Source organism: Aethalodelphis obliquidens, unplaced genomic scaffold (genome assembly GCF_003676395.1).
Source record: "Aethalodelphis obliquidens isolate GAN/ISIS:26980383/991018 unplaced genomic scaffold, ASM367639v1 scaffold73, whole genome shotgun sequence".
Classification (NCBI taxonomy): domain Eukaryota; kingdom Metazoa; phylum Chordata; class Mammalia; order Artiodactyla; family Delphinidae; genus Aethalodelphis; species Aethalodelphis obliquidens.
This window is the reverse complement of record NW_020838017.1, coordinates 6,817,343-6,843,702: the sequence shown is the minus strand read 5'-3', so window position 1 is coordinate 6,843,702 and position 26,360 is coordinate 6,817,343. Positions and strand designations below refer to the sequence as shown.

The 26,360-nt window shown below is 38.4% G+C and overlaps 1 protein-coding gene across 6 annotated transcripts in view; it reads right to left on the bottom strand.

Moving 5' to 3' along the window:
* CABCOCO1 (ciliary associated calcium binding coiled-coil 1) overlaps positions 1-26,360 on the bottom strand; it is a 134,121-nt gene that overhangs the window by 85,716 nt on the left and 22,045 nt on the right. For all 6 annotated transcript variants that reach the window (XM_027091797.1, XM_027091798.1, XM_027091800.1 and 3 more), the window contains exons 4-5: positions 15,603-15,747; positions 10,934-11,006 (exon numbers count right to left, since the gene is read on the bottom strand). In XM_027091797.1, the coding sequence (XP_026947598.1) occupies positions 10,934-11,006; positions 15,603-15,747 (218 nt within the window). The remainder of the gene's footprint in view (positions 1-10,933; positions 11,007-15,602; positions 15,748-26,360) is intronic.

The following is a 26,360-nucleotide window of genomic DNA, read 5'->3' as shown; positions in this document are numbered from 1 at the left end:
AATATGTCCTGCCACTCCCTTCTGGCTTGCAGAGTTTCTGCTGAAAGATCAGCTGTTAACCTTATGGGGATTCCCTTGTGTGTTATTTGTTGTTTTTCCCTTGCTGCTTTTAATATGTTTTCTTTGTATTTAATTTTTGACAATTTGATTAATATGTGTCTTGGCGTATTTCTCCTTGGATTTATCCTGTATGGGACTCTCTGTGCTTCCTGGACTTGATTAATGATTTCTTTTCCCATATTAGGGAAGTTTTCAACTATAATCTCTTCAAATATTTTCTCAGTCCCTTTCTTTTTCTCTTCTTCTTCTGGAACCCCTATAATTCGAATGTTGGTGCGTTTAATGTTGTCCCAGAGGTCTCTGAGACTGTCCTCAGTTCTTTTCATTCTTTTTTCTTTATTCTGCTCTGCAGTAGTTATTTCCACTATTTTATCTTCCAGGTCACTTATCCGTTCTTCTGCCTCAGTTATTCTGCTATTGATCCCATCTAGAGTACTTTTAATTTCATTTATTGTGTTGTTCATCGTTGCTTGCTTCATCTTTAGTTCTTCTAGGTCCTTGTTAACTGATTCTTGCAATTTGTCCATTCTATTGTCCATTCTATCTCCAAGATTTCGGATCAACCTTACTATCATTATTCTGAATTCTTTTTCAGGTAGACTGCCTATTTCCTCTTCATTTGTTAGATCTGGTGGGTTTTTATCTTGCTCCTTCATCTGCTGTGTGTTTTTCTGTCTTTTCATTTTGCTTATCTTACTGTGTTTGGGGTCTCCTTTTTTGCAGGCTGAAGGTTCGTAGTTCCTGTTGTTTTTTGTGTCTGTCCCCAGTGGCTAAGGTTGGTTCAGTGGGTTGTGTAGGCTTCCTGGTGGAGGGTACTAGTGCCTGTGTTCTGGTGGATGAGGCTGGATCTTGTCTTTCTGGTGGGCAGGTCCACGTCTGGTGGTGTGTTTTGGGGTGTCTGTAGACTTACTATGATTTTGGGCAGCCTCTCTGCTAATGGGTGGGGTTGTGTTCCTGTCTTGCTAGTTGTTTGGCATAGGATGTCCAGCACTGTAGCTTGCTGGTCGTTGAGTGAAGCTGGGTGCTGGTGTTGAGATGGCGATCTCTCGGAGATTTTTGCTGTTTGATATTATGTGCAGCTGGGAAGCCTCTTCAGTGTCCTGAAGTTGGCTCTCCCACCTCAGAGGCACAGCACTGAGTCCTGGCTGCAGCACCAAGAGCCTTTCATCCACAGGGCTCCTTAATTTGGGATGATTCGTTGTCTATTCAGGTATTCCACAGATGCAGGGTATATCAAGTTGATTGTGGAGCTTTAATCCGCTGCTTCTGAGGCTGCTGGGAGAGATTTCCCTTTCTCTTCTTTGTTCTGACAGTTCCCAGGGGCTCAGCTTTGGATTTGGCCCCGCCTGTGCGTGTAGGTCGCCGGAGGGCGTCTGTTCTTTGCTCAGACAGGACGAGGTTAAAGGAGCCGCTGATACGGAGGCTCTGGCTCACCCAGGCCGGGGGGTAGGGAGGATCATGGAGTGCGGGGCGGGCCTGCAGCGGCAGAGGCCGGCGTGACGCTGCAGCCTGAGGCGCGCCGTGCGCTCTCCCGGGGAGCCGTCCCTGGATCCCGGGACCCTGGCAGTGGCGGGCTGCACAGGCTCCCCAGAAGGGCGTGTGGCTAGTGACCTGTGTTCGCACACAGGCCTCCTGGCGGCGGCAGCAGCGGCCTTAGCGTCCCATGTCCGTCTCTGGGCTCCGCACTCTTAGCCGCGGCTCGCGCCCGTCCCTGGAGCTCTCTCAAGCAGCGTTCTTAATCCCCTCTCCTCGTGCACCAGGAAACAAAGAGGGACGTAAAAGTCTCTTGCCTCTTCGGCAGGTCCAGACCCCTCCCCGGACTCTCTCTCGGCCAGCCGCGGCGCACCAACGCCCTGCAGGCTCTGTTCACGCCGCCAACCTCAGTCCTCTCCCGGCGCTCCGACAAAAGCCGGAGCCTCAGCTCCCAGTCCCGCCCGCCCCGGCGGGCAAGCAGACAAGCCTCTCGGCTGGTGAGTGCCGGTCGGCCCGATCCTCTGCGCTGGAATCTGTCCGCTTTGCCCTCCGCACCCCTGTTGCTGTGCTCTCCTCCGCGGCTCCCAAGCTCCCCCACTCCACCTCCCGAAGTCTCCACCCGCGAAGGGGCTTCCTAGTGTGTGGACACTTTTCCTCCTTCACAGCTCTCTCCCGCTGGTGCAGGACCCGTCCCTATCCTTTTGTCTCTGTTTAGTTTTTTCTTTTGCCCTAACCAGGTACGTGGGGGGTTCCTTGCCTTTTGGGAGGTCTGAGGTCTTCTGCCAGCGTTCAGTAGGTGTTCTGTAGGAGTTGTTCCACGCGTAGATGTATTTCTGGTGTATCTGTGGAGAGGAAGGTGATCTCCGCGTCTTACTCTTCTGCCATCTTCCCGGAAGTCTCTGTAATTTTCTTTTTTTGTAGTATCTTTGTCTGGTTTTGGTATCAGGGTGATGGTGGCCTCATAGAATGAGTTTGGGAGTGTTCTTTCCTCTGCATTTTTTGGAAGAATTTGAGAAGGATCGTTGTTAGCTCTTCTCTAAATGTTTGATAGAATTCACCTGTGAATCCATCTAGTCCTGGACTTTTGTTTGTTGGAAGATTTTTTTTTTTTTTTTTTTTTTTTTGCGCTGCGCGGGCCTCTCACTGCTGTGGTCTCTCCTGCTGCAGAGCACAGGCTCCGGACGCTCAGGCCCAGTGGCCATGGCTCACGGGCCCAGCCGCTCCACGGCATGTTGGATCCCCCCAGACCGGGGCACGAACCCATGTCCCCTGCATCAGCAGGTGGACTCTCAACCACTGCACCACCAGGGAAGCCCTGCTGGAAGATTTTAAATCACAGTTTCAATTTCATTGCTTGTGATTGTTCTGCTCATATTTTCTATTTCTTCCTGGTTCAGTCTTGGGAGGTTATACCTTTCTAAGAATTTGTCCATTTCTTCCCGGTTGTCCATTTTATTGGCACACAGTTGCCTCTAGTAGTCTCTTAGGATGCTATGTATTTCTGTGGTGTCTGTTGTAACTTCTCCTTTTTCATTTCTAATTTTATTGATTTGAGTCCTCTCCCTCTTTTTCTTGATGAGTCTGGCTAATGGTTTATCAATTTTCTTTATCTTCTCAAAGAACCAGGTTTTAGTTTTATTGATCTTTGCTATTGTTTTTTTGTTTGTTTGTTTCTATTTCATTTATTTCTGTTCTGATCTTTATGATTTCTTTCCTGCTGCTAACTTTGGTTTTTGATTGTCCTTTCTCTAGTTCCTTTAGGTGTAAGGTTAGATTGTTTATTTGAGATTTTTCTTGTTTCTTGAGGTAGGCTTGTATAGCTATAAACTTCCCTCTTAGAACTGCTTTTGCTGCATCCCATAGGTTTTGGATAGTCGTGTTTTCATTGTCATTTCTCTCTAGGTATTTTTTGATTTCCTCTTTGATTTCTTCAGTGATCTCTTGGTTATTTAGTAACGTATTGTTTAGCTTCCATGTGTTTGTGTTTTTTACGTTTTTTTCCCTGTAATTCATTTCTAATCTCATAGCATTGTAGTCAGAAAAGATGCTTCATATGATTTCAATTTTCTTAAACTTATTGAGTCTTGATTTGTGACCCAAGATGTCATCTATCCTGGAGAATGTTCTGTGTGCACTTGAGAAGAAAGTGTAATCTGCTGTTTTTGTATGGAATGTCCTATAAATATCAATTAAATCTATCTGGTCTATTGTGTCATTTAAAGCTTCTGTTTCCTTATTTATTTTCATTTTGGATGATCTGTCCATTGGTGTAAGTGAGGTGTTAACGTTCCCCAGTATTGTGTTACTGTCGATTTCCTCTTTTAGAACTGTTAGCCGTTGCCTTATGTATTGAGGTGCTCCTATGTTGGGTGCATATACATTTATAATTGTTATATCTTCTTCTTGGATTGATCCCCTGATCATTACGTAGTGTCCTTCCTTGTCTCTTGTAACATTCTTTACTTTAAAGTCTATTTTATCTGATACGAATATTGCTACTCCAGCTTTCTTTTGATTTCCATTTGCATGGAATATCTTTTTCCATCCTCTCACTTTCAGTCTGAATGTGTCCCTAGGTCTGAAGTGGGTCTCTTGTAGACAGCATATATATGGGTCTTGTTTTTGTATCCATTCAGCAAGCCTGTGTCTTTTGGTTAGAGCATTTAATCCATTCACGTTTAAGGTAATTATCGATATGTATGTTCCTATTACCATTTTCTTAATTGTTTTGGGTTTGTTTTTCTAGGTCCTTTTCTTCCCTTGTGTTTCCCACTTAGAGAAGTTCCTTTATCATTTGTTGTAGAGCTGGTTTGGTGGTGCTGAATTCTCTTAGCTTTTGCTTATTGGTAAAGCTTTTGATTTCTCCATCGAATCTGAATGAGATCCTTGCCAGGTGGAGTAATCTTGGTTCTTCTCTTTCATCACTTTAAATATATCATGCCACTCCCTTCTGGCTTGTAGAGTTTCTGCTGAGAAATCAGCTGTTAACCTTATGGGAGTTCCCATGTATGTTATTTGTCGTTTTTCCCTTGCTGCTTTTAATAATTTTTTTGTCTTTAATTTTTGCCAAATTGATTACTATGTGTCTTGGCGTGTTTCTCCTTGGGTTTCTCCTGTATGGGACTCTCTGCGCTTCCTGGAGTTGGGTTGCTTTTTCCCTTCCCATGTTAGGGAAATTTTCGACTATAATCTCTTCAAATATTTTCTCTGGTCCTTTCTCTCTCTCTTCTCCTTCTGGGACCCCTATAATGTGAATGTTGTTGCATTTAATATTGTCCCAGAGGTCTCTTAGGCTGTCTTCATTTCTTTTCATTCTTTTTTCTTTATTCTGTTCTGCAGCAGTGAATTCCACCATTCTGTCTTCCAGGGCACTTATCCGTTCTTCTGCCTCAGATATTCTGCTATTGATTCCTTCTAGTATAGTTATCATTTCAGTTATTGTATTGTTCATCTCTGTTTGTTTGTTCTTTAATTCTTCTAGGTCTTTGTTAAACATTTCTTCCATCTTCTCTATCTTTGCCTCCATTCTTTTCCCAAGGTCCTGGATCATCTTCACTATTATTATTCTCAATTCTTTTTCTGGAAGGTTGCCTATCTCCACTTCATTTAACTGTTTTTCTGGGGTTTTATCTTGTTCCTTCATCTGGTACATAGCCCTCTGCCTTTTCATCTTGTCTATCTTTCTTTGAATGTGGTTTTTGTTCTACAGGCTGCAGGACTGTGGTTCTTCTTGCTTCTGCTGTCTGCCCTCTGGTGGATGAGGTTATCTAAGAGGCTTATGCAAGTTTCCTGATGGGAGCGACTGGTGGTGTGTAGAGCTGACTGTTGCTCTGGTGGGCAGAGCTCAATAAAACTTTAATCTGCTTGACTGCTGATGGGTGGTTGGGTTCCCTCCCTGTTGGTTGTTTGGCCTGAGGCAACCCAACACCGGAGCCTACGTGGGCTCTTTGGTGGGGCTAATGGCGGACTCTGGGAGGGCTCACGCCAAGGAGTACTTCCCAGAACTTCTGCTGCCAGTGTCCTTGTCCCCATGGTGAGCCACAGCCACCCGCCCACCCTTCCTCTGCAGAAGACCCTCCAACACTAGCAGGTAGGTCTGCTTCAGTCTCCCCTGGGGTCACTGCTCCTTCCCCTGGGTCCCAATGCACACATTACTTTGTGTGTGCCCTCCAAGAGTGGAGTCTCTGTTTTCCCCAGTTCTGTTGAAGTCCTGCAATCAAATCCCAGTAGCCTTCAAAGTCTGATTCTCTAGGAATTCCTCCTCCCATTGCTGGACCCCCAGGTTGGGAAGCCTGATGTGGGGCTCAGAACCTTCACTCCAGTGGGTGACCTTCTGTGGTATAAGTGTTCGCCAGTTTGTGAGTCACCCACCCAGCAGTTATAGGACTTGATTTTACTGTGATTGTGCCCCTCCTACTGTCTCACTGTGGCTTCTCCTTTGTCCTTGGACATGGGGTATCTTTTTTGGTGAGTTCCAATGTCTTCCTGTCGATGATTGTCCAGCAGCTAGTTGTGATCCTGGTGCTCTTGCAAGAGGGAGTGAGAGCACATCCTTCTACTCTGCCATCTTGGTTCCAATCCCCCTAAAAATTATTTATTTTTTAATAAATTTATTTATTTTATTTATTTTTGGCTGCATTGGCTCTTCATTGCTGCTTATGAGCTTTTCTCTAGCTGCGGTGAGCAGGGGCTACTCTTTGTTGGGGTGTGCAGGCTTCTCATTGTGGTGGCTTCTCTTGTTGTGGAGCACAGGCTCTAGGCATGCGGCTTCAGTAGTTGGCACACGGGCTCAGTAGTTGCAGCACACAGCCTCTACAGCGCAGGCTCAGTAGTTGTGGCACATGGGCTTAGTTGCTCTGCAGCATGTGGGATCTTCCCAGACCAGGGATCGAATCTGTGTCCCCTGCACTGGCAGGCGGATTTTCAACCACTGCGCCACCAGGGAAGCCCTCTCTTATGATTTTATTTTCCTCAACTGCTTGTTGATTTATCTTTACATTAGATGATCCTGGTTCATTTGTCTGTGGATGTTTGTTTGCCATAGCTTGCCTCTAGAGACTGTAGGGGAGCCGTAAAGAATGATGGTAGTTAGGTGTGCCAGTAGCTTATATTCAGGGTGTATTCACTGTCCCTTCTGAACATCAGTGGCCACTCTAGATCTGCCCTTCTCTTTGGCATCAATGTCCACAATAGTTTCTTTAGCTCTGGAGCAAATGTCATGGAGTCCCAGTGCTCTACGTAAGCAGCAGAAGGTAAACGGACTAAATGGTGCAGTTGCTCTACTTGCTTTCATTATTTTCCCCCTAAAGCTTCTCCCATTTCTGTATCGAGGATGACTAAATAAATGCAGCATTAACTCTGTAGCATCTTCTCAGTACATATGGGGCTGTAGTTTCATCTAATCAGTAATCTATAATTTTAGATGTCATAAAAGCTCTTATCTACAGCATTATGAATTTTGAAAATTTTGGTCTTTTATGGGATTTTAGATGGAAGAGGAGTTGTACATGTGTGCTTAGTTCACTCTTTTGATAAAATCACTATTCTCTTTTGCAAAAGTTCTTCCTGCTGCTTTTGGGGACCTATTCATCCTCTGTCACCCATTCAATACAGTCAACTTGGGTCTTCTAATAACATTACTCCTCTGGCCATAGTGACTAATTGAGAGTGGATGCATGACACAAGCACAGACAATAATACTGGGAGGAAGAATGTCTCTTTCTTTTGGAGTTGCTAAACTGGAGCTGCCTCTTTCATGTCTACCACCAGCTGAAGGAAGCCTGTCTGCAGTAGAAGGGAACAAGGCCCTTCAGAAAAAAGAAATGAAAAAAGTCTAGGAGAGATGAGAGACTGAACCACTTGCATGCATACACACACCCACATGTATTTACATACACACTCAGTAACACTGTTGACTACTTAGATCCAGTTGGCTTTAGTCCAGCTTTCATCCCCTGCATTTACCAATTAGTGATCTAATAATATATCCCCCACTTTTCAATTAATTATTTTGAGTGGAATTCCTTTCACTTGCACCAAAAATATAAAATGCACTTCTGGCTAACTCATTCACAACCTTTAGATTTCCTCTTAGATTTCACTTGTTACTGGAAACCACCCTATTTTGTAATTACTTATGTAATCATCTCTCTCCTCTCATTTGACAATAAACTCCTTGAGGACAAGAATCATTGCTCGTCACTGTGTACCCCTAGAACTTAGCACAGGCCTAGAGCACAACAGGAACTGGATAACATATGTGGAATAATGAATATATAATTGTTAAAGCTGCATCATCTCATTTTAGTAGATGCCTGGCAGTAGATACATGGTTAGAACGATGACTTAGGGTATCTGCTATGAGTTTTTTGACCATCATTATTGCTAATATCCAATAGCGTTCTTTGTGTGCAAGTATTCACTGCTTCTTCTAGTTTTCAGGTAATAAAAGCAAAGGACATAGCCGTTTCCAGGTTTCTGGGTGGGTCCTTAAGGCCAAAGAAAAAATATATTCCTTAAGAGATTCTGGTTCCCTTACAGTTCTTAAGTCTGTGGATCTGTGGTCTAATTGCATTGTCAAAACAATAGATTTGGAGAGCTCCTGGCTTGGGTGCTTAAAAGGGAATCCTCATCTCTATAAATAAAATAAGTCTCACACAGTACTTCATCCACTAAGATGGTTACAACTACAGGTATCTGCTGCCTTCGTTTTCTGCTCCATTCTGTCATTATTCTAGCTCATTCTAGTTGTTTACTGCCTTTTTCAATGTATATTGTGAACAACACTATTATATGCGAACGATTGAATGAACTACAACACATGCTGCTTACAGAACTATACCTATTAGATTTCTAGATTATGAAAAATCTCAGGTCAAGAATAATGACTTACCAAAAATATGCCTCTAAGGTGTAACATGAAATAGCTTGTAAAAGGTGAGTAGAAATTGCTAGAAACAATTGTTAAATTCAAAAATACAAATTCAATTTTCTATAAACTAAAACCCAAGAAAAGTATGAATATGATTTATTTATGTTCTCTATTAGTAATTAGAATATTTAGCCATTATTCTTAGAAGCAATTTACATGTTTTCTTAAAATCATCTATCCACAACTAAGAAAGAAACTAAATTTCGTCAGTGTTATCTACCTTGAATGCTTGCCTGAGATTTAAATTTGGAACATTTATATGGCTGTTGTATGGCCCTTGTTTGGTTCCAGAGCCCTGAGGTCAGTATGAATAACTACATTAGTGGGGCAAGCCTCTGCTTCCTCTATGAAAGGTTGTTAATTTAAAAAATGGTATTTGCACCAAATGAAGTGCAATGGTATTTGCACTTCTAAAATGTCATAAAATATTGTAGTATAACACTTGCTTTGGTTAATCCTTTAAAACTCTATGAACGGGTTAATTCCTTAAGACCCAATATCCCTTCCTTAAGGACTTTTTTTTTATAGCTCTGGTCAGCTTGGGGAAAATACAAAAGACAATAGAAAATAAATGAGCCAATCCTTGTCTGCTTTCTCCATTTTATCTTTCCATAAGCATAAATGTCACCTAAATATAACCTTACAATGGAGAAGAAAGGCACGATTGTGTAATTAACAAAGGGAAAAGGGAGTTCTTTATGAAACTTTTTTTCTTGATGATTCTAAATGTCTGCATATGCTGCTATTGAAGCCACTATCATTTTCCCAAAGTTTTGCTGAATAGATGAGATAGGATTGTATTCCTAACAGATAATTACTGCAATGCTGTCACACTGTATGATGTAATTCTGACATGGAAACTTTGTCAGTGAAACTTCGTCAAGTGACACCTAATTTAAGCTACAGTATGAGGAGACTGCAAAGGAGAAACTTTAAGGAAAGTCAAAAGCAAAAAGGGTTCCTTGTTTTCCTTCAGCTCATTTAAAAGGCCAGCATTAGAACAAGTACCTAAGTGGAGACTGAGACACAGTGACTGAGGTGTTTAATGAAGTAAGCAATTTATAAAGTGCAGAATAACAATACTAGGGAAGACAGAACATTTGGCACATTCCATCTGGTTCTTAATATCAGGGAAATTATAAAGATAATGTAAATATCCCCTTATTCACTTTATTTATTTTTTAATAAATTTATTTTATTATTTATTTATTTTTGGCTGCGTTGGGTCTTTGTTGCTGCACATGGGCTTTCTCTCATTGCGGCAAGCGGGGGCTACTCTTTGTTGCAGTGTGCGGGCTTCTCATTGCGGTGGCTTCTCTTGTTGTGCAGCATGGGCTCTAGGCGTGTGGATTTCAGTAGTTGTGGCCCATGTGCTTCAGTAGTTGTGCCTTGCAGGCTCTAGAGTGCAGGCTCAGTAGTTGTGGCGCACAGGCTTAGTTGCTCCGCGGCATGAGGGATCTTCCCGGACCAGGACTTGAACCCGTGTCCCCTGCATTGGCAGGCAGATTCTTAACCACTGCGCCACCATGGAAGTCCCATCCCTTATTCACTTTATGTCTGACCATGGCCATTCCCATCTCCTAGGCAGTACAGCCTCCTCAAGCAGTTGAGAATCTAAGGAGTACTTCTGATGGCATCTTTAGCCTCCTTAAGATGTTCTCTTACCCAGATTCATTTCTAGTAAATACATATATGTGATTATATGTAAGGCTGTTCAAAAGTATCTTTAAATAGACCATTTCTTGTAGAACTGCTATTATATGCACTGTCACTGAATCACTTATGTCATATTACGAGGGGTTACTATGTCCTGCATTATACTATATGCTGTGTAGAAAAATAGCACACGATCCTTGCCTTCAAGGAAATACAGTTGGATTATGTAAACTATATCAATCCACAGGAAACAATTAGGAAACCATAAACATGGTACAGATTTACATGCTTATTGGTGTGCTCAGAGTAGCCAGTATTCAGCAGAAAGAGATCAATTGGAATAAAATAATAGAACATGATTAAAGAGTTTGTCTAAGCCCTTCCTTTGAGATGTGATGCAATTAAGGAAGGTCTGCTTCATTGAGGAAGTGGGATTTGAATTAGGCCTTAAACAATGAGTACACTGAAAATAAATATGAAATTAGAAGAGATTTAACAGAATTAATTTATCTCACTTTTCCTGATTTTATTTGTATGAAGACGTACATACTCTATCCAACTGAGCTTTATCAAATAATCCATAAATACATAAAGTATACATGATTAACAATACCTTCAATGCCAAAAGACAGCTTACTTTCTTAATCCAAAGCTCACTCTATGTAATTATTCTTTTTGCAAACTACTAGTTGGTTATATTAACACTTGAGTAATCTTGACAAGAAGTTGCTTTCGGCTGTTAAAGATCCAGATGCTGATCAGCATGCATTAAGTGATTCAGCTTAATTGGTTCCATCTAGATAAATTACTTACCTCAGTTCCTATCACAATTTCTTCCCTGGCAGAGAAGAACAGAAACTCATACAGCTTGTAGTGTTGAAATAAGCTGAAATACAAAATAAATGTGGAAAGCTGATAAGTTTATTTCAGGAAAAAAGAGCAAATATGTAAGAATATTTATTACAGGAAAGTTGTTTGAATTGACCAAGCTAAAGATATTAAACACTAATATGAAGTTAGCCACCTCCTTTACTCCAAAATAAGTTGCCCAGAAATGCTAAGCAATTAAAGGTTTATTTTTTTGAGACACTGACAATATAACATAGTACCTAAATTAATATCAGTAAACTAATCTGTGATGAGTGGATAGGTTTGGGGTAGATTTCATCCTGACTTTTCCTGGCTCACAACCAAATATTGCACTGCCTCTAAATAACACCAAACTTCACATTCTTTTTCATGTTTTGCTCCAAATTGGAGTCAATTTCCTCTCATATGAATAGCACTGAATTCTATAGGCTACTTCCATATCAATTACTTCTCACATTCTCAAACTGTTTCAAGATTAAGGTAATTTCTGATAACACCTGAAGAATGATGCAACATTAACTGAAATACTTTCTAGATGAATGATTTTCTTGAAGAATATTCCATTACACATCAAAGAGGAGAATTAATTTGAGAAAGATAATTTCTTTAGTTCCTACCCGAAAGACTAAATGGTCAGTGTATAAAAACTATAAAGAGCTAAAAGAGCTTAAAAATATATAGTTCAAGTAAGATTAAAGATCTCAGCAATGTGTTACTGAGAGTTAAAAATTTACTGAAGGGTTGACTTCTAATATCCTGTTTGTGATAATATTTGAATTTTTCTAATTCTCTTCCTGCTGGTTGGGAAAATTAATAGACTCATAATACAGCAAAATGCCGAAGAACAAAAAATTGTCTTAGTGGTTTCTCTTTCACTCTGGTGCCTTTTGCTATTTAAGAAAATTGATTTTAATATAACTGAGGAATTAACATTGCAAAATGTAGCTACAGAGCATGTATAATAATGGCTTCTCCTGAATGCTGTAATGGATCAAAGTTTCAATTCATTTGAAATCAACGAAGAAATCCTCAGGCAGCTGGGTCTCTCTGAGTTATATTAGCAGTTGATCTCACTAGTAACACAATCCATTAAACTGATGGGTGTACAGACTCAGTCATGGTTTGTTTTGTTTTGTTTTGTTTTTGACTACATTCAAATTAGTCATCAACATACAGAAAACTAGCTTAGGTTTTGACATTACTTTGATCTGTTGGCTAGAAAATACAACAAGATTAGTGAAGTTTGATGATTCAATGAAGCAAAATAAATTCAAACTCTCCTTCCCTTACATTGGTTACCTAGAGAAAGCTTCAAGGTTAAAACTATTACATTATCAGTAACTGACTTTGAGTAGAAAAATTAAAGAGTGTAGAATATTTTGCAAATAGTTTGGCTTCTTCTCAGTTAACTAGTCTAAAACTTTCCTTTCCCCATCTTGTGTCACACAATGAAGTCAATTCATAAATCTTCCTTCCTGCAATTTCATAATCTTTCCACGTTATTCTCCTTATTGCATACAGTTATTAGATTATCCCATACCAAAAAAGAAATTCACTTCTTACAATGAAAATAAAATGCATGACTTGGATGCAGTGGCCAAAGATACAGGGTTGGGCAAGGCCAGGACTACAGTGAGACATACAAGGGGAGGGGGGCCACCAAAGGGAGGCACTTACTCAGGGGCATGTCAAGTCATACCACCATTGCTTTGCTCTGGTCCCCACCAACAGCTGGGGTTCTCTCACATTACCAGGGAGCTATTAAATGGCCTCACATGGGAACAAAGTGACACTTCTGTTATGGGAGTGTATTTTTTCCCTCTTCCTTTGGACTCCCAGCTGACTCAAGCCCCTAGAATATTTTTGTCAAACATCTTGTCTTGGTCCTAAATCAAAGGGAGACTACTCAGAATGAAAATGGTCAAGACATCTGGCTCCAGGCCAGGAAGGACATTTGTGTGAAGAGGTGTTTTTTTTTCTTTTTCCGGTACGCGGGCCTCTCACTGTTGTGGCCTGTCCCATTGCGGAGCACAGGCTCCGGACAGGCAGGCTCAGCGGCCATGGCTCACAGGCCCAGCCACTCCACGGCATGTGGGATCTTCTCAGACCGGGGCACGAACCTGTGTCCCCTGCATCGGCAGGCGGACTCTCAACCACGGCGCCACCAGGGAAGCCCCTGAAGAAGTGTTTTAGAAGTGTTTTCTTATATTGAGTATATGTCTGTGCACTTTACCTTCACCTGATTTCCAGGGAATACATAGAATATACAATGACAGAAATGTCCTTGAACCAGATACATGTCTAAATGACGTCTTATATTAAAAAGCTGTGTATATGTTGCGTAAGTAGATTACTCAGTAGCAATGCTGGGGAGGAATTTTGGTATTCATTTTCTCAATTCACAGACACATCATGGAATATACAGTGTAGACTCTATTAAGAGCATCAAATGAAATTTCAATTTTTTAAAGCTTTATTTATTTATTTTTAAAATTTTTGGCCACGCAGCATGTGGGATCTTAGTTCCCTGACCAGGGATCTAACCCATGCCCCCTGCATTGGAAGCATGGAGCCTTAACCACTGGACTGCCAGGGAAGTCCCTGAAATTTCAATTTTATTGTCAGTTAAGTTTCATGTGCTATAGGTCACATTCCAAAACACGCACTCCCAAAACTGACTAGGACTTTCACTGGTTGATTAAACTTAATTATTAGGTTAAACTGAAAAATGGTTATACTTTTTTTTGATAACTGAGCTAGCTTCATATTTAGAAAACTTCTTTGCAGTCATTAAAATGAAAAGTATTATATGATTTAATTGACATTAAACTTGCATTTGTGGACACATGAGACATTCTGAACAGGTGTTGCAAAAAGCACATTTCTCTTGACACAACTTCAGAATCAATTCCAGATATCCTACTTACCAACTGATATTTTAATTTCTGTGACAGAGACACTTAAAACATGTAATTTCTTTGAAATCACAATATAAAGATTAAACAGCATAAAAGCTAGTTCTGATTTACTTTATTTGACTAAACTTTCAAATATTACTTTTTTTTTTTTGGAGAAGTAAGACTAGGTATTTTTGGTGTGTGAAGTTACCCTGGTTAGGGTCAAAAGGTGACTAACACTGACATCCCCTCTTCACTTAACCATTTTCTGAATGTCAATAAAATGTCAAGAAATACGCTGATGAACATTTGTCCAGAAAGATGATATGAAAGAGAAAAGAGCTGCCATCTTTCACCATCTAGAAAGTGCATGGGTTTTGGTGCTGTGGTTAACTATCAGTCCTGGTGCCCATTATAAAACTCTTGGGTTGAGAGCTCAGCTGAAAAATGTATTCTGCTAGAGAGACCTGGAAGGCTCAAATGGAGAGAGAAGGGAAAGAAGGATGCTCTACAAATGTGCAGAGAATTCCCCCTGCCCAGTGATTTCCAAACTCTGATGGGCAGAAATACCTTGGGGAACAAGTTCTCCTCCAGCTCTGGGTTTCCACTCCCTTCCCTCCCCGCCACACAAGGATCTCCCTTTAATTGATATGAAGACTACGGTGGCTTTTAGTGAGAGACACACATTAGGAGGTATACTGTAACATTAAGAAGTCATATTATATCAAATGCTATTACATAAAAATATATCATACACCATTATTAATTCATGCCAGAAACCAGTATATAAACCTTATCATATTAAACACATTAGTTTTTTAAAAACTTCCAGGCTACAACCAGGATCCTTGCCAAGCAAATCATGAGCATGTCTAGACCATCATACAGCACCATTTATTTTAGAATTGTAAAACTTAAAGTTGGAAAGTACTGCAGTATATAGTAACAGAGGAACAAAGAAATTCTGCAGAAACTTTTAGTTAGGCAAAAGAAAGATTTTTTACCAACTCTTGTTTAAATATTTGCTAACTTAAAAAATGTCCCTTGGGAGAGATGCAAAACTCTAATGCAGACCTTGTGACAGATCATATAAAAAGACAGATTTCTTAGTTCAACAATGAAGAATCACTGTAAGAAAAATACTTTCCCTCCATCCACCATCATTTTCGAAGCACAAAGAAAGACTTAATGAATTTAATTGGTCAATACTACAAATATTTCAGGGTATATAATAAATTTGAGGAAGTATGTATATAAATCTCTTCAATTTCTAATATAAAGCATTTAAAATAAACGTTTAAATGGAAATGTTACTCTTTAAAATGTAAAATTTTAAGGTCAAGGTCAACTACCTGTAGTATAGTCTATTGTAATCAAATCTGAATAATCTGAAAGAGTCATTTGATTAATAAGAACAGTATTATTTAGAGATTCAGAGAAAAAAATTCTTAGCCAAGAATTATAGATCTAAATGAAATTATGCTTATCAAACATAAACTTCTTTTTAAGAATGCAAGGAAAGCCAAAATGTTCAATGTCCTGGTTTTTATTTATTGGATGGATGATTTGAATATTATCTAATTATCAGTTGGGTTAATTACTGCAAAAATTTTGTAAATGTCTAACTTCATTAAAAATTGAATTAGCTTCTATTTAATAGACATTTTCTAGAAAACATAAAGTGAAAACTAAATGCTACTGAAAAAAGTCCATACCTGACTTTCAAGTAATCAACAATAGCATTGGCTTGTTTTACATCAAAGATATTCCATTCCTCATTTTTTTGTGAATGGGATGGTCCTATTTCAGCCATAACTTCTCTGAGCCATTTTATGCTGTCTTCTATGGACATATGCAGTGCTGAAATAAAATCCAAAGACGTCTAAAGCATTATTTTCATAGATGTTTTGGCAACAAAATAACCCAAGACGTCCTTAATGTGTAACAATTCCATTTTTCAGTATTTGTGAGGACAAATGGTAAAACTATTGCTGTTTGTTTATGCTAATAATTACATTTTATGTAAAAGAACAGGAGCTTACACACCCAACAATTGTAAATTACCGTAATGCTATACAATTGTCTAAAGAGTTTGTTTCCATTTTAAGATGAAAAAAAAAAAAAAGAACCCTCAATCTATCTAAAGATTACTTTAGAATGGAAAGGAAAAATTTTTTATAATCTTAGATTAAGAGTATAGATAGAAACGACACAAGGTTGGTTGGGTTAGCTGGTAAGGAAGGCCTACAAAGTAGACTCAGCCACTGTAGACAGCAGAACCAAACCCAGAGCTGAAAATGTAAATGAACAGAGTCAACTAACGCTCGGCTTTAGTTGATTGTTACCATGTGGGAATTTGGGCCGGAAGATTTTCAGTGGATGCCAGAAATATGGATTTTTATGTAAAAATCAAGATTTTTTTTTCTTTTCCAAGCTACAGACATAACTTATGTAAGTTGTTTCTCAAATGTATGCCTGATGGTGGTGGTGAGAGCCAGATGACAGTGCAAAAAGAGTGACACTGACACCACTTTGCCACCATTACCAAAAATAAACAAGTCAATGATTGTGGTCTATTCTCTCGCAATTAAAAGCAAACAAACAACAAAGCAAAACTATCTTCTAAGGCATCTGTCTAGTTGAAAAAGAAGTAGATAAGTGTCAAAAGCCTTGGACTTAAATTTTATAATGTGTATAATACAAACATTAACCTCCATCTTCTTATTTTTACTTGTGGCAGACAAATATTATTTACAATACACACACAGCTCCCTGCATCCTGAGGAGAATCCAGGTAACTGGAGTGTCCAAACTGTCCTTTGCTGACAAGTGAAGGGTGTATGGACACGAGACCGAACAGCATGGAGGTGGAGAGTTGAAAGGCTCTAGCAAAAACAAGGTTGGATTGGTTGCTTGGAGGGGGTGATTGTCAGCTGGTGGCCAGGATGAGGGCCTGGGGGAGAACTGTGCTGAACAATGTGAATCCCACCTTCTCAATCCCAACCAAACTTCTGTCTCTCTTAGGAGACCATTAGTAAACTTTCCAAGTCTTGTTAATGGGGTGGCTTTTTCAGGGAAGTAGAAGGCGAGAGTGCAGAGGAGTTATGAGAACACAGGCTGATTGTCAGAACCAATTATTTCTGGGTTACATAGCTTCTCTTTCTGGGATATAAGTGCTAGGTCCCCAAATTACTAATAAAATGACAGTAAAGTAATTTAAAATTTTGGAAGACACTATAAACACCAACTTGTAATTTGTTTAGTCTAGATTCTTTTCTATGTGTAGGAATTAGAAAAGCATAAAACTATATAACAATTAAAATCTGGTTTAATGAATGACAATTAGTCCAATTCTCATGGCCTCCTTCCAGATCCTGTTTTATGTCTGTCAGATACATAGAATTATTACTGGATAACTAGGCTTTCCTGTATCATTCTAAGTGGAGTTCAATTATTACTGAACATTTCTTTTTCTTTTTTTAAAATTTATTTTTTAATTTATTTATTTTTGGCTGCGTTGGGTCTTCGTTGCTGCGCGCAGGCTTTCTCTAGTTGCGGCGAGCAGGGGCTACTCGGTTGCGGTGCACGTGCTTCTCATTGTGGTGGCTTCTCTTGTTGCAGAGCACGGGCTCTAGGCACACTGGCTTCAGCAATTGTGGCTCTCAGGCTCTAGAGCTCAGGCTCAGTAGTTGTGGCACACGGACTTAGTTGCTCTGTGGCATGAGGGATCTTCCCGGACCAGGGACTGAACCTGTGTCCCCTGAATTGGCAGGTGGATTCTTAACCACTGCGCCACCAGGGAAGTCCCTATTTCTTTTTCTATGATAAACTTCTTTTGAAAATAGTAAGAGTAATTTCAGAAATGAAAAATCTGTTGGATAAAAGCAACTAAGAAATGAATGGATTAAAATCTGAATCATTTTATTAATAAAACGGTATTAATTAGAAATGCAGAGAAAAAATTTAGATGATTCTAATTCTAGATGTGATTATACTTATCAAGCACAAAAATAAATTTATATTATTATTTCCTTATGTTAAAATATAACTGACTCTTTAAAACTGTTTTTCTATGTCTAATGTCTTTCTACAGATAATGGCTTTAAAAATTAGGAAAGTTATCATTTCACTTATCTAACTGAAATGTTTGCCCTTTTAAAAATCACATTTAGTGATGTGATTAAAATATGAAAGACTAAACCAATTAAATACTAAGGGCTGTTAGAAATAAAATTTATCCTTGAAAATTTAGGGTAATGAAAGAACATACTATACTTATAATTAGCTGGAAGATTTAGATTGGTACCTCATAACTGCCATTTACTACCTAGGTAATCTGAGTTTCATTTTTCTTATCTGTGAATGAGAATAATACCAATTCTCAAAATAATAGTGCTATTGTGAAGATCAAATAAGGAATGCATGGGAAACTCCTGGTAAACTGAAAAGATACATATACATTACATGTATATAGTGCTTTCTAGAATTTAGCCCAAAGCCAGGCACATCTCACGTGGTCAGGAGGATGGGCTCTCGCTCTCTGGGGTTCAGATTTAACCTCTCTGAATCTCATATATTCTTCTCATTTTTAAAATGAGGAGAATAATGGAACTATCTTATAAGACTGTGCATGAATTAAGTGCAAAAGTATTTGGAAAGCAAATGGCACTGTGAATGACACAAGTTAATCCTGTATAAATGTTAATTATTATTATCATTATCATCATCATCATTCCTGTGTGGAGGAAAAACAATTCAACTTCATAGAACTAAAAAGCATTCTATGGTTATTTACCACATTCATGTTATATAGAGGACAATCAATCTTGGCCCATCGACCTAGATAGAGGCCAAATACCCAGTCTAATACTCTACATCCTGTCCTTGGTCAGGCCCTGGAAAAACTGAAACTCAAAACGTATATTATTAAGGGACTTCCCTGGCGGTCCAGTGGTTAAGACTTCGCCTTCCAATGCAGGGGGTGCAGGTTCGATCCCTGATCAGGGAGCTAAGATCCCACACGCCTGGAGGCCAAAAAATCAAAACATAAAACAGAAAGCAATATTGTAACAAACTCAATATAGACTTTAAAAATGGTCCACATCAAAAAAAAATCTTAAAAAAAATACACATATACTGTTAAGATAACTGTACAAATTCTACGTTCCATAATCTTTTAGTTTGATCTACTTTGATTCCAGGTGGGTTGTCTGCAGAATATCTTGTGGATAATGTAGCACAATCTGAGACAAGGGATAGATCAGAAACCGAGTCAGTATAAAGTAACAGTCCCCACACTAGAATTTTATTAGTAACCGTCGGCCACACTACAGCTCACAGCACAAACTGTGCTCTTCGGTGCTTTTTCTCTGAAGATGTTGCCGGATGGGATGGGAGTGCTCACTATGTGCTCAGGACTCCACCACCTCTTAGTTTAAGTATAAACATACTTCATCTCCTTCCCTGGCACACTTGGCTAAGATTACATTCTTTCCTGATGCTAACCATAACCTTGTTAGCTTGAAAGGTTTGAGAGGATTTTTTTTTTTTCTGCCAGAAGGAAAACTAGATCCCTTGCTTTTTTCCGGTTAGGTTTTACATACGTACTTTCGCTCTCTCATAGTTTATGAGTACTTGGATGGATCATGCTCAAGTTTTAAAAATTCATTTTTGAACTGATATCAACAATATAAAGTTTCACATAAAAGAAATATTCATAAGTTATGTTATGGAAAACGTTTAAAATGGAAATCTCTTGTCAAACTTGTAATGTGAGATCCATGAAATTTTTCTACTTTCCTTTATTCTGTTTCTAGTTTGTGAATTCTCAGCTCAGAGGTTGCAAAGCTTAAGACTGTTCATGTCATGTATTTCTTTTTACAATTTAATTCATAGATGACATATTCACATGGTTCAAAAAATATATGTGAAGGTGTATTGTGAGAAGCCTTCCTCTAGTCCTGTTGCCCATGTGCCCAGTTCCTACACCCTTTGCACAGAAAATTTTATTAGCTTTTTCTGTATTCTTCCAGCATTTCTTTGTATATATAACAAATAAAGACATAGATAAATACTAATCCTGTCTGTTTTATAAACAAAAGAATACAATTCTGCACCTTACTCTACTCAGTAACAACATATGATACCTAGAAAACCTTCCTCATTCTTTCCTTTTTTACCACTGCACAGTATTCCAATTTAGGGATAGGCTACTCCCTACAGGTAAAGTTTTAATTTTGGAGTAGTTTTAGATTTACAGAAAAGTTGCAAGAATATCACAGAGACTCCCCATATACCTCATACACAGTTTCCCCCATTGTTAATATAGCTATGGTACATTTGACACACCTAATGAGCAAATAGTGATATATTATTATTTAAGTTCACCCTTTGGATTTCTTTAGTTTTTTTTTTTTTTTTTTTTTTTGTGGTACGCGGGCCTCTCACTGCTGTGGCCTCTCCCGTTGCAGAGCACAGGCTCCGGACGCGCAGGCTCAGCGGCCATGGCTCACGGGCCCAGCTGCTCTGCGGCATGTGGGATCTTCCTGGACCGGGGCACGAACCCGTGTCCCCTGCATTGGCAGGCGGACTCTCAACCACTGCGCCACCAGAGAAGCCCTTTCCTTGTTTTTAAAGGCTTTGACAGTTTTGAGAAGTACTGGTCAGATATTTTGTAGTATGTTCTTAAATTTGGGTTTATCTGATACTTCTGTCATGATTAGACAGGGGTTAAATGTTTTGGACAGGAAGACTACAGTGCCATTCTCATCACATTATATCTAGGGTATTGCTATTTAACCTGGCTCATCACTAGTGGTGTTAGCCTTAGTCACCTGGCTGAGGTTGTATCTGTCAGGCTTCTCTACTATAAAGTTACTATTTTCCCCCCTTTCCATACTGTCCGCTTTGGAAGGAGGTTTGCAGCCCTCACTTAAGGGGTGGCGAATGGTGTTCAACTTGTTGTGGGTGAAGTATCTGCATAAATTATCGGGAATTTTACATGGGAGATTTGTCTCTTTTACCCCAGTTAATTATTTATTCAGTCATTAATTTCCATCAGTATGGATTCATGGATGTTAATTTTATACTTTGGATTATAATTCAATACTATGTTATTTCATTCAAATTATTTTAACTTTGGGCACTGGGAGCTTTTTCAGTTGGCTTCTCTAACTCTTTGACATACCCCCATCATTCTTGACAAACCCCCATCAGTGTTTTTTTGGCACTTTCTTTTGGCCACTACAAGAAACCCCCAGGCTCACCTTTTATGTTCCCTGCTCTAGGTCTACAATCAGCCATTTTTCTAAAGAGTCCTGGTTCCTTTTCTTGGAGAATGAAATTATAAACCAAGAACTGGGTCCTGGGTGGTATGCTCACTGCCACTGGATGTCATTGCTTTTTGGCCCTCTTTGTGAACAGATCTAAGAAGTATGTGTATATGTGTGTTTACACTTAACTATAAAACTATTCATCTGTATATCTATTAAGTTAAACAAGAATTCACACTGATGTTTTCAGTTTATGTGTCTAATCTTTTGCTTTTTCAAACATTACTGCAAGTAATGACTTTACATACATGTCAGGTTACACGTGTGCCAGTGGATATATAGGATAAATTCCCAAAAGTTGGATTGCTAGGAAGAGACAATACATTTGTCAAAGAGACAATACATTTGTAAATTTGATAGACAGCTGCTAACCTACATTCCACAAGGGGGTTTTTACTTCCATTAGACATATAGAGAATACTTGTTTTCTTACAGCTTTAACAGCTGAGAATGCTACCAACATTTTACAGTTTTGTCAATTTGATATATGACAAATGACATTTCTGTATAGTTTTAATTAACATTTTTCTTATTATCCTTAAGGCTGAACTGTTCATTTGTTTAAGAATCATTTGTATTTCTTTAGTCATATCCTTGGCATACTCTTCTATTGCACTATTGGTCTTTTTCTTCTTGCTTCTGCATGCTCTTTTTATATTACAGAACGTAATTGTTTGTTGATGTCTGAGATGCAATGCTTTTCCCAGTTTCTAATTCTTATTTTATTTTGATTCTGGTATTTTTTCATTGCAGACTTCTGGCTTTCATATATCAAATTTAACTATCTTTGTCTTTACAGCTTCAGAATTTTGAAGCATAATTATAAAGGTCTTCCCCATCCAAGGCTATAAATAACTTAACCCATGTTTTTCTCTAACATTTTTATGGCTCCACTTATTTTACATTTAAGGGTTTGATCCATTTGGATGTATTCTGGTTTATAAACAAAGACAGGTTTGAATCCAATTTTATTTTATTTTTTTCTTGATGGATACCCAGTCGTCCCAGTATTATTTATTGAATAATTATCTTTTCACCACAGATTTGAAATGCCATTTTACCAAATACTGAATTCCAGTGATTGGGTCAACTGCTTAGCTTTCTGTTGTGTTCCTTTGGTCTATTTAGTGATTCACCACTGTGTCCAAATACTTGAGATTTTGTAACACTACTACTAGTACTACTACTACTAAGATACGCTAAAGCTTGTTACACTTTTAAAAGACAGTTTTTCTGGCTATTTCTATTTTTTTATTTTCCACATTTTTTTTGTTAGAATCACCTTGCCTAGTAACCCACCTCTAGGCTAAAACATTAACAAAAAACTGTTGGCATTTTTATTGGCATATTCATATTATAAATTAACTTGGTGAGATTCAGCATTTTTATGATGTTAGGTCTTTCAAAGAACATTGTAAGTTTTTTCCAAATGTTAAAAACTTCCGGGCTTCCCTGGTGGCGCAGTGGTTGAGAGTCCGCCTGCCGACGCAGGGGACGCGGGTTCGTGCCCCGGTCCGGTAGGATCCCACGTGCCATGGAGCGACTGGGCCCGTGAGCCATGGCTGCTGAGCCTGCACGTCCGGAGCCTGTGCTCCGCAATGGGAGAGGCCACAAGAGTGAGAGGCCCGCATACCGCAAAAAACAAAAAACTTCCTTTGTGGCTTTAAAATTCTTTGAAGTTTTCTTCATATAGGGCTTGCACATTACTTTTTTAAAAGTATATTCTGCATAGTTTCTATTTCTTGTTAGAGCATATATATTTTCTTTCACTAAATCTTTTATCTTTGTTTTCATACATAAATATTATTAAAAATTATACAGTGAAATTGACTTTTCCTTTTGGTGTATAGTTCTATGAACTTAAACCCTTGTAAAGATCATGTAACCACCACTACAATTGTGATACAGAACAGTTACATCACCTCAAAAAACTCCCTCATGCTATCCTTTTATGTACGCTTCTCACCCCAGCCTCTGGCAAACACTGATTTGTTCTCCACTGCTATAGTTGTGTCTTGTTGAGGATTTCCCATAAATGTAATGATACAGTATACAATCTTTTGAGACTGACTTCAACTCAGTATGATGCTACTGAGACGGATCCAAATTATCGTATCATGGTTCAATCAGTTTTATTGCTGAGTAGTGCTCCATTGTATGGATATACCATAGTTTGTTTACCTGTTCATCTATTGATAGACATTCAGTTTTGAGCACTTATGAATAGAGCTGCTAGACAACATTCGTGCACAGGCTTTTGGGTGAACATGTTTTTCTTTCTTTAGAGTAATGCCTAGGAGTGGGATGGATGGGATATAATTTTATAAGATGCTGCCAACTATTGTCCAGAGTGGCTGTGCCACTTTGCATTTCCACAAGCAAAGCATAAGAGTTCTAGGTGCTCTGTGTCTTTGTCAGCATTTGGTATTGCCAGTATTTTTTAGTTTAGCCATTCTAATAGTTGTGTAGTGGTTTCATAGTGGTGTTTTTCTTTTCTTTGAACATCTTTCTTTTTTTATTTTTTATACAGAAGCTTCTTATTAGTTATCTATTTTATACATATTAGTCACAGTGGTTTTATTTTATATTTCCCTAATGACAAATGATGTTGAACAACTTTTAAGGAGTTTATTTGCTATCCTTATATCTTCTTTGGTGAAGGGTTTGTTCAAATTCTTTGCCCATTTTTAAAATAAGATAAACTTTATTTTGGAAAAGATTTATATTTATAGAAAAATTATAAAAATAGTATTGAGAATTCCTGCACACTCCACACAGTTTCTCTTATTTTTGACATCTAACATTATCATGGTACCTTTATTTACGACTAATAAACCAATTTTATATATTACAATTAACTAAAGCCCATATTTTATTCAATTTCCTTAATTTTTACTAAGTGTCCTTTTTCTGTTCCAGGATCACATCCAGGATACCACATTACACTTGGTAGTCATGTCTCCTGAGGTTCCCCTAGATTGATAGTTTCTCTGACTTTTCTTGTTTTTGATAACCTTATCAGTTTGAAAAGGACTGGTCAAATATTTTGTACAATGTTCCTCAATTTGGGTTTGTCTGATGGTTAAACATAAGTTATGGGTTTTCATGGCTTTGTCCATTTTTAATAGGGTTGTTTGTTTTCTTATTGTTGAGTTTTGAGAGTTCTTTATATATTACAACTACAAGTCCTTTTTCAGATATGTGATTTGCAAATATATTTTTCCCTGTCTGTAGCTTGTCTTTTCATTCTTTTAACAATGATGTTCATAAAACAAAAATTTTAAAATTTGATGAAATCCAATTTTTTTTTATGGGTCATGTTTTGGGGTTCACTTCTAACAACTTCTTGATAACCCAAGGTCATGAAGATTTTCTCCTATGTTTTCTTCTAAAAGATTTATAGTTTTATATTTTAAATGTATATCTGAGCCATTTAGATTTAATTGTATCAAGTGAAAGTTCAGGTTGAAGTGTATTTTTTTCAAAATAGATGAGCAGTTGTTCCAACAACATTTATTGAAAAGGCTACCTGGTTCCACTGAATTGCTTTTGCATATTTATAAAAAAAAATCAGATGACCATTTTTGTGTGAGTCTATTTCTGAATTCTGTCTTCTGTTCCATCAATTTATGTGTTCATCTCTTCACTAATTCCACACTGACTTCATTACTGTAACTTTATAGTAATTCTTAAATTGAGTGGTAAGACGGATGCAGCTTTACTCTTATTTTTCAAAAAATTTTTAGCTGTTTTAGGTCCTTAGCCTTTCCATATAAATTTAAAAAATCAACGAGTATGTCTAGAAAAAATCCTGCTGGGATTTGGATTGATACTGCATTAAATCTACAGATCAATTTAGAAGACATCTTTTTTTTTTTTTTTTTTTTGCGGTACGCGGGCCTCTCACTGTTGTGACCTCAGACTGCTGTGGCCTCTCACTGTTGTGACAGGCTCTGGACGCACAGGCTCAGTGGCCATGGCTCACAGGCCCAGCCGCTCCACGGCATGTGGGATCTTCCCGGACCAGGGCACGAACCCGTGTCGCCTGAATCAGCAGGCAGACTCTCAACCACTGCACCAACAGGGAAGCCCTAGAAGACATCTTTACCATGTGGAGACTTCTAATCCAAGGACACAGTATGTTTTTTCATTTGTTTAGGTTTTATTTCTTTTATCATCATTTTAGCATATAGATTGCGTACATTTTGTTACATTTATACTCAAGTACTTCTATTATGTTTTGAGTTATTGTAAATGATATTATCTGTTAAAATTTTGGTAACCAATGTACATTGCTAGCATACTGAAATACAACTGACTTGTGTGTTTTGACCTTATTCCTGCAAATTTGCTAAACTCATTAGTTCTAGGAATTGTTTTGATTCTGTGTAATTTTGTATATAGAGCAACATTTCATCTAAGAACAGGGACTGCTTGATTCCTTCCTTTCCAATCTGCATGTGTTTTATTTCTTTTTCTCACCATACTGCACTTATTGCTAAGACTCCTATTCTTATGTTGAATAGGAGTGGTAAGAGAAGACATTCTTACCTTGACCCTGATCTTATGGGGAAAGAATCTGGTCTTTCTACCACTAAGTATGATGGTGGCTTTTTTGTAGACATCTTTTATGAGGTTGACAAATATCACTTCTTTTCTTAATTTTCTGACTTTAAAAACATACTGAATGGATGTTGTATTTAGTCAAATGCTTTCTCTGCATGTATTTACATGATCATGTGTTTTTTTCTTCTTTCAACTATTTACATTGATCAGATTTTCAATACTGAACCAGCATTGAATTTCTGGGATAAAGCCCAACTGGTCATGCATATTATTCTTTTTATAAATTGCCTGATTCATTTTGATGACATTTTGTTGGGAATGTTTTTTATGTTCATTAGGGATATTGCTCTGTAATTTCTTCTCCTTCTCCTATCCCTACTCTGCCACCTTTCCTCTACTTTTTCTTTTCCTTCTCTTTCTTCTCCCTCTCCCTCACCTCTCCTTCTTCTCTCTTTCTCTTTGTCAGGTTTTGGTATGAAGATAATTTTAGCCTCATAAAATGAGTTAGGAAGAGTTCTTTCCTCCACTATATCTGGAAGAGGTTATGTATAATTGGTGGTATTTCTTCATTAAATG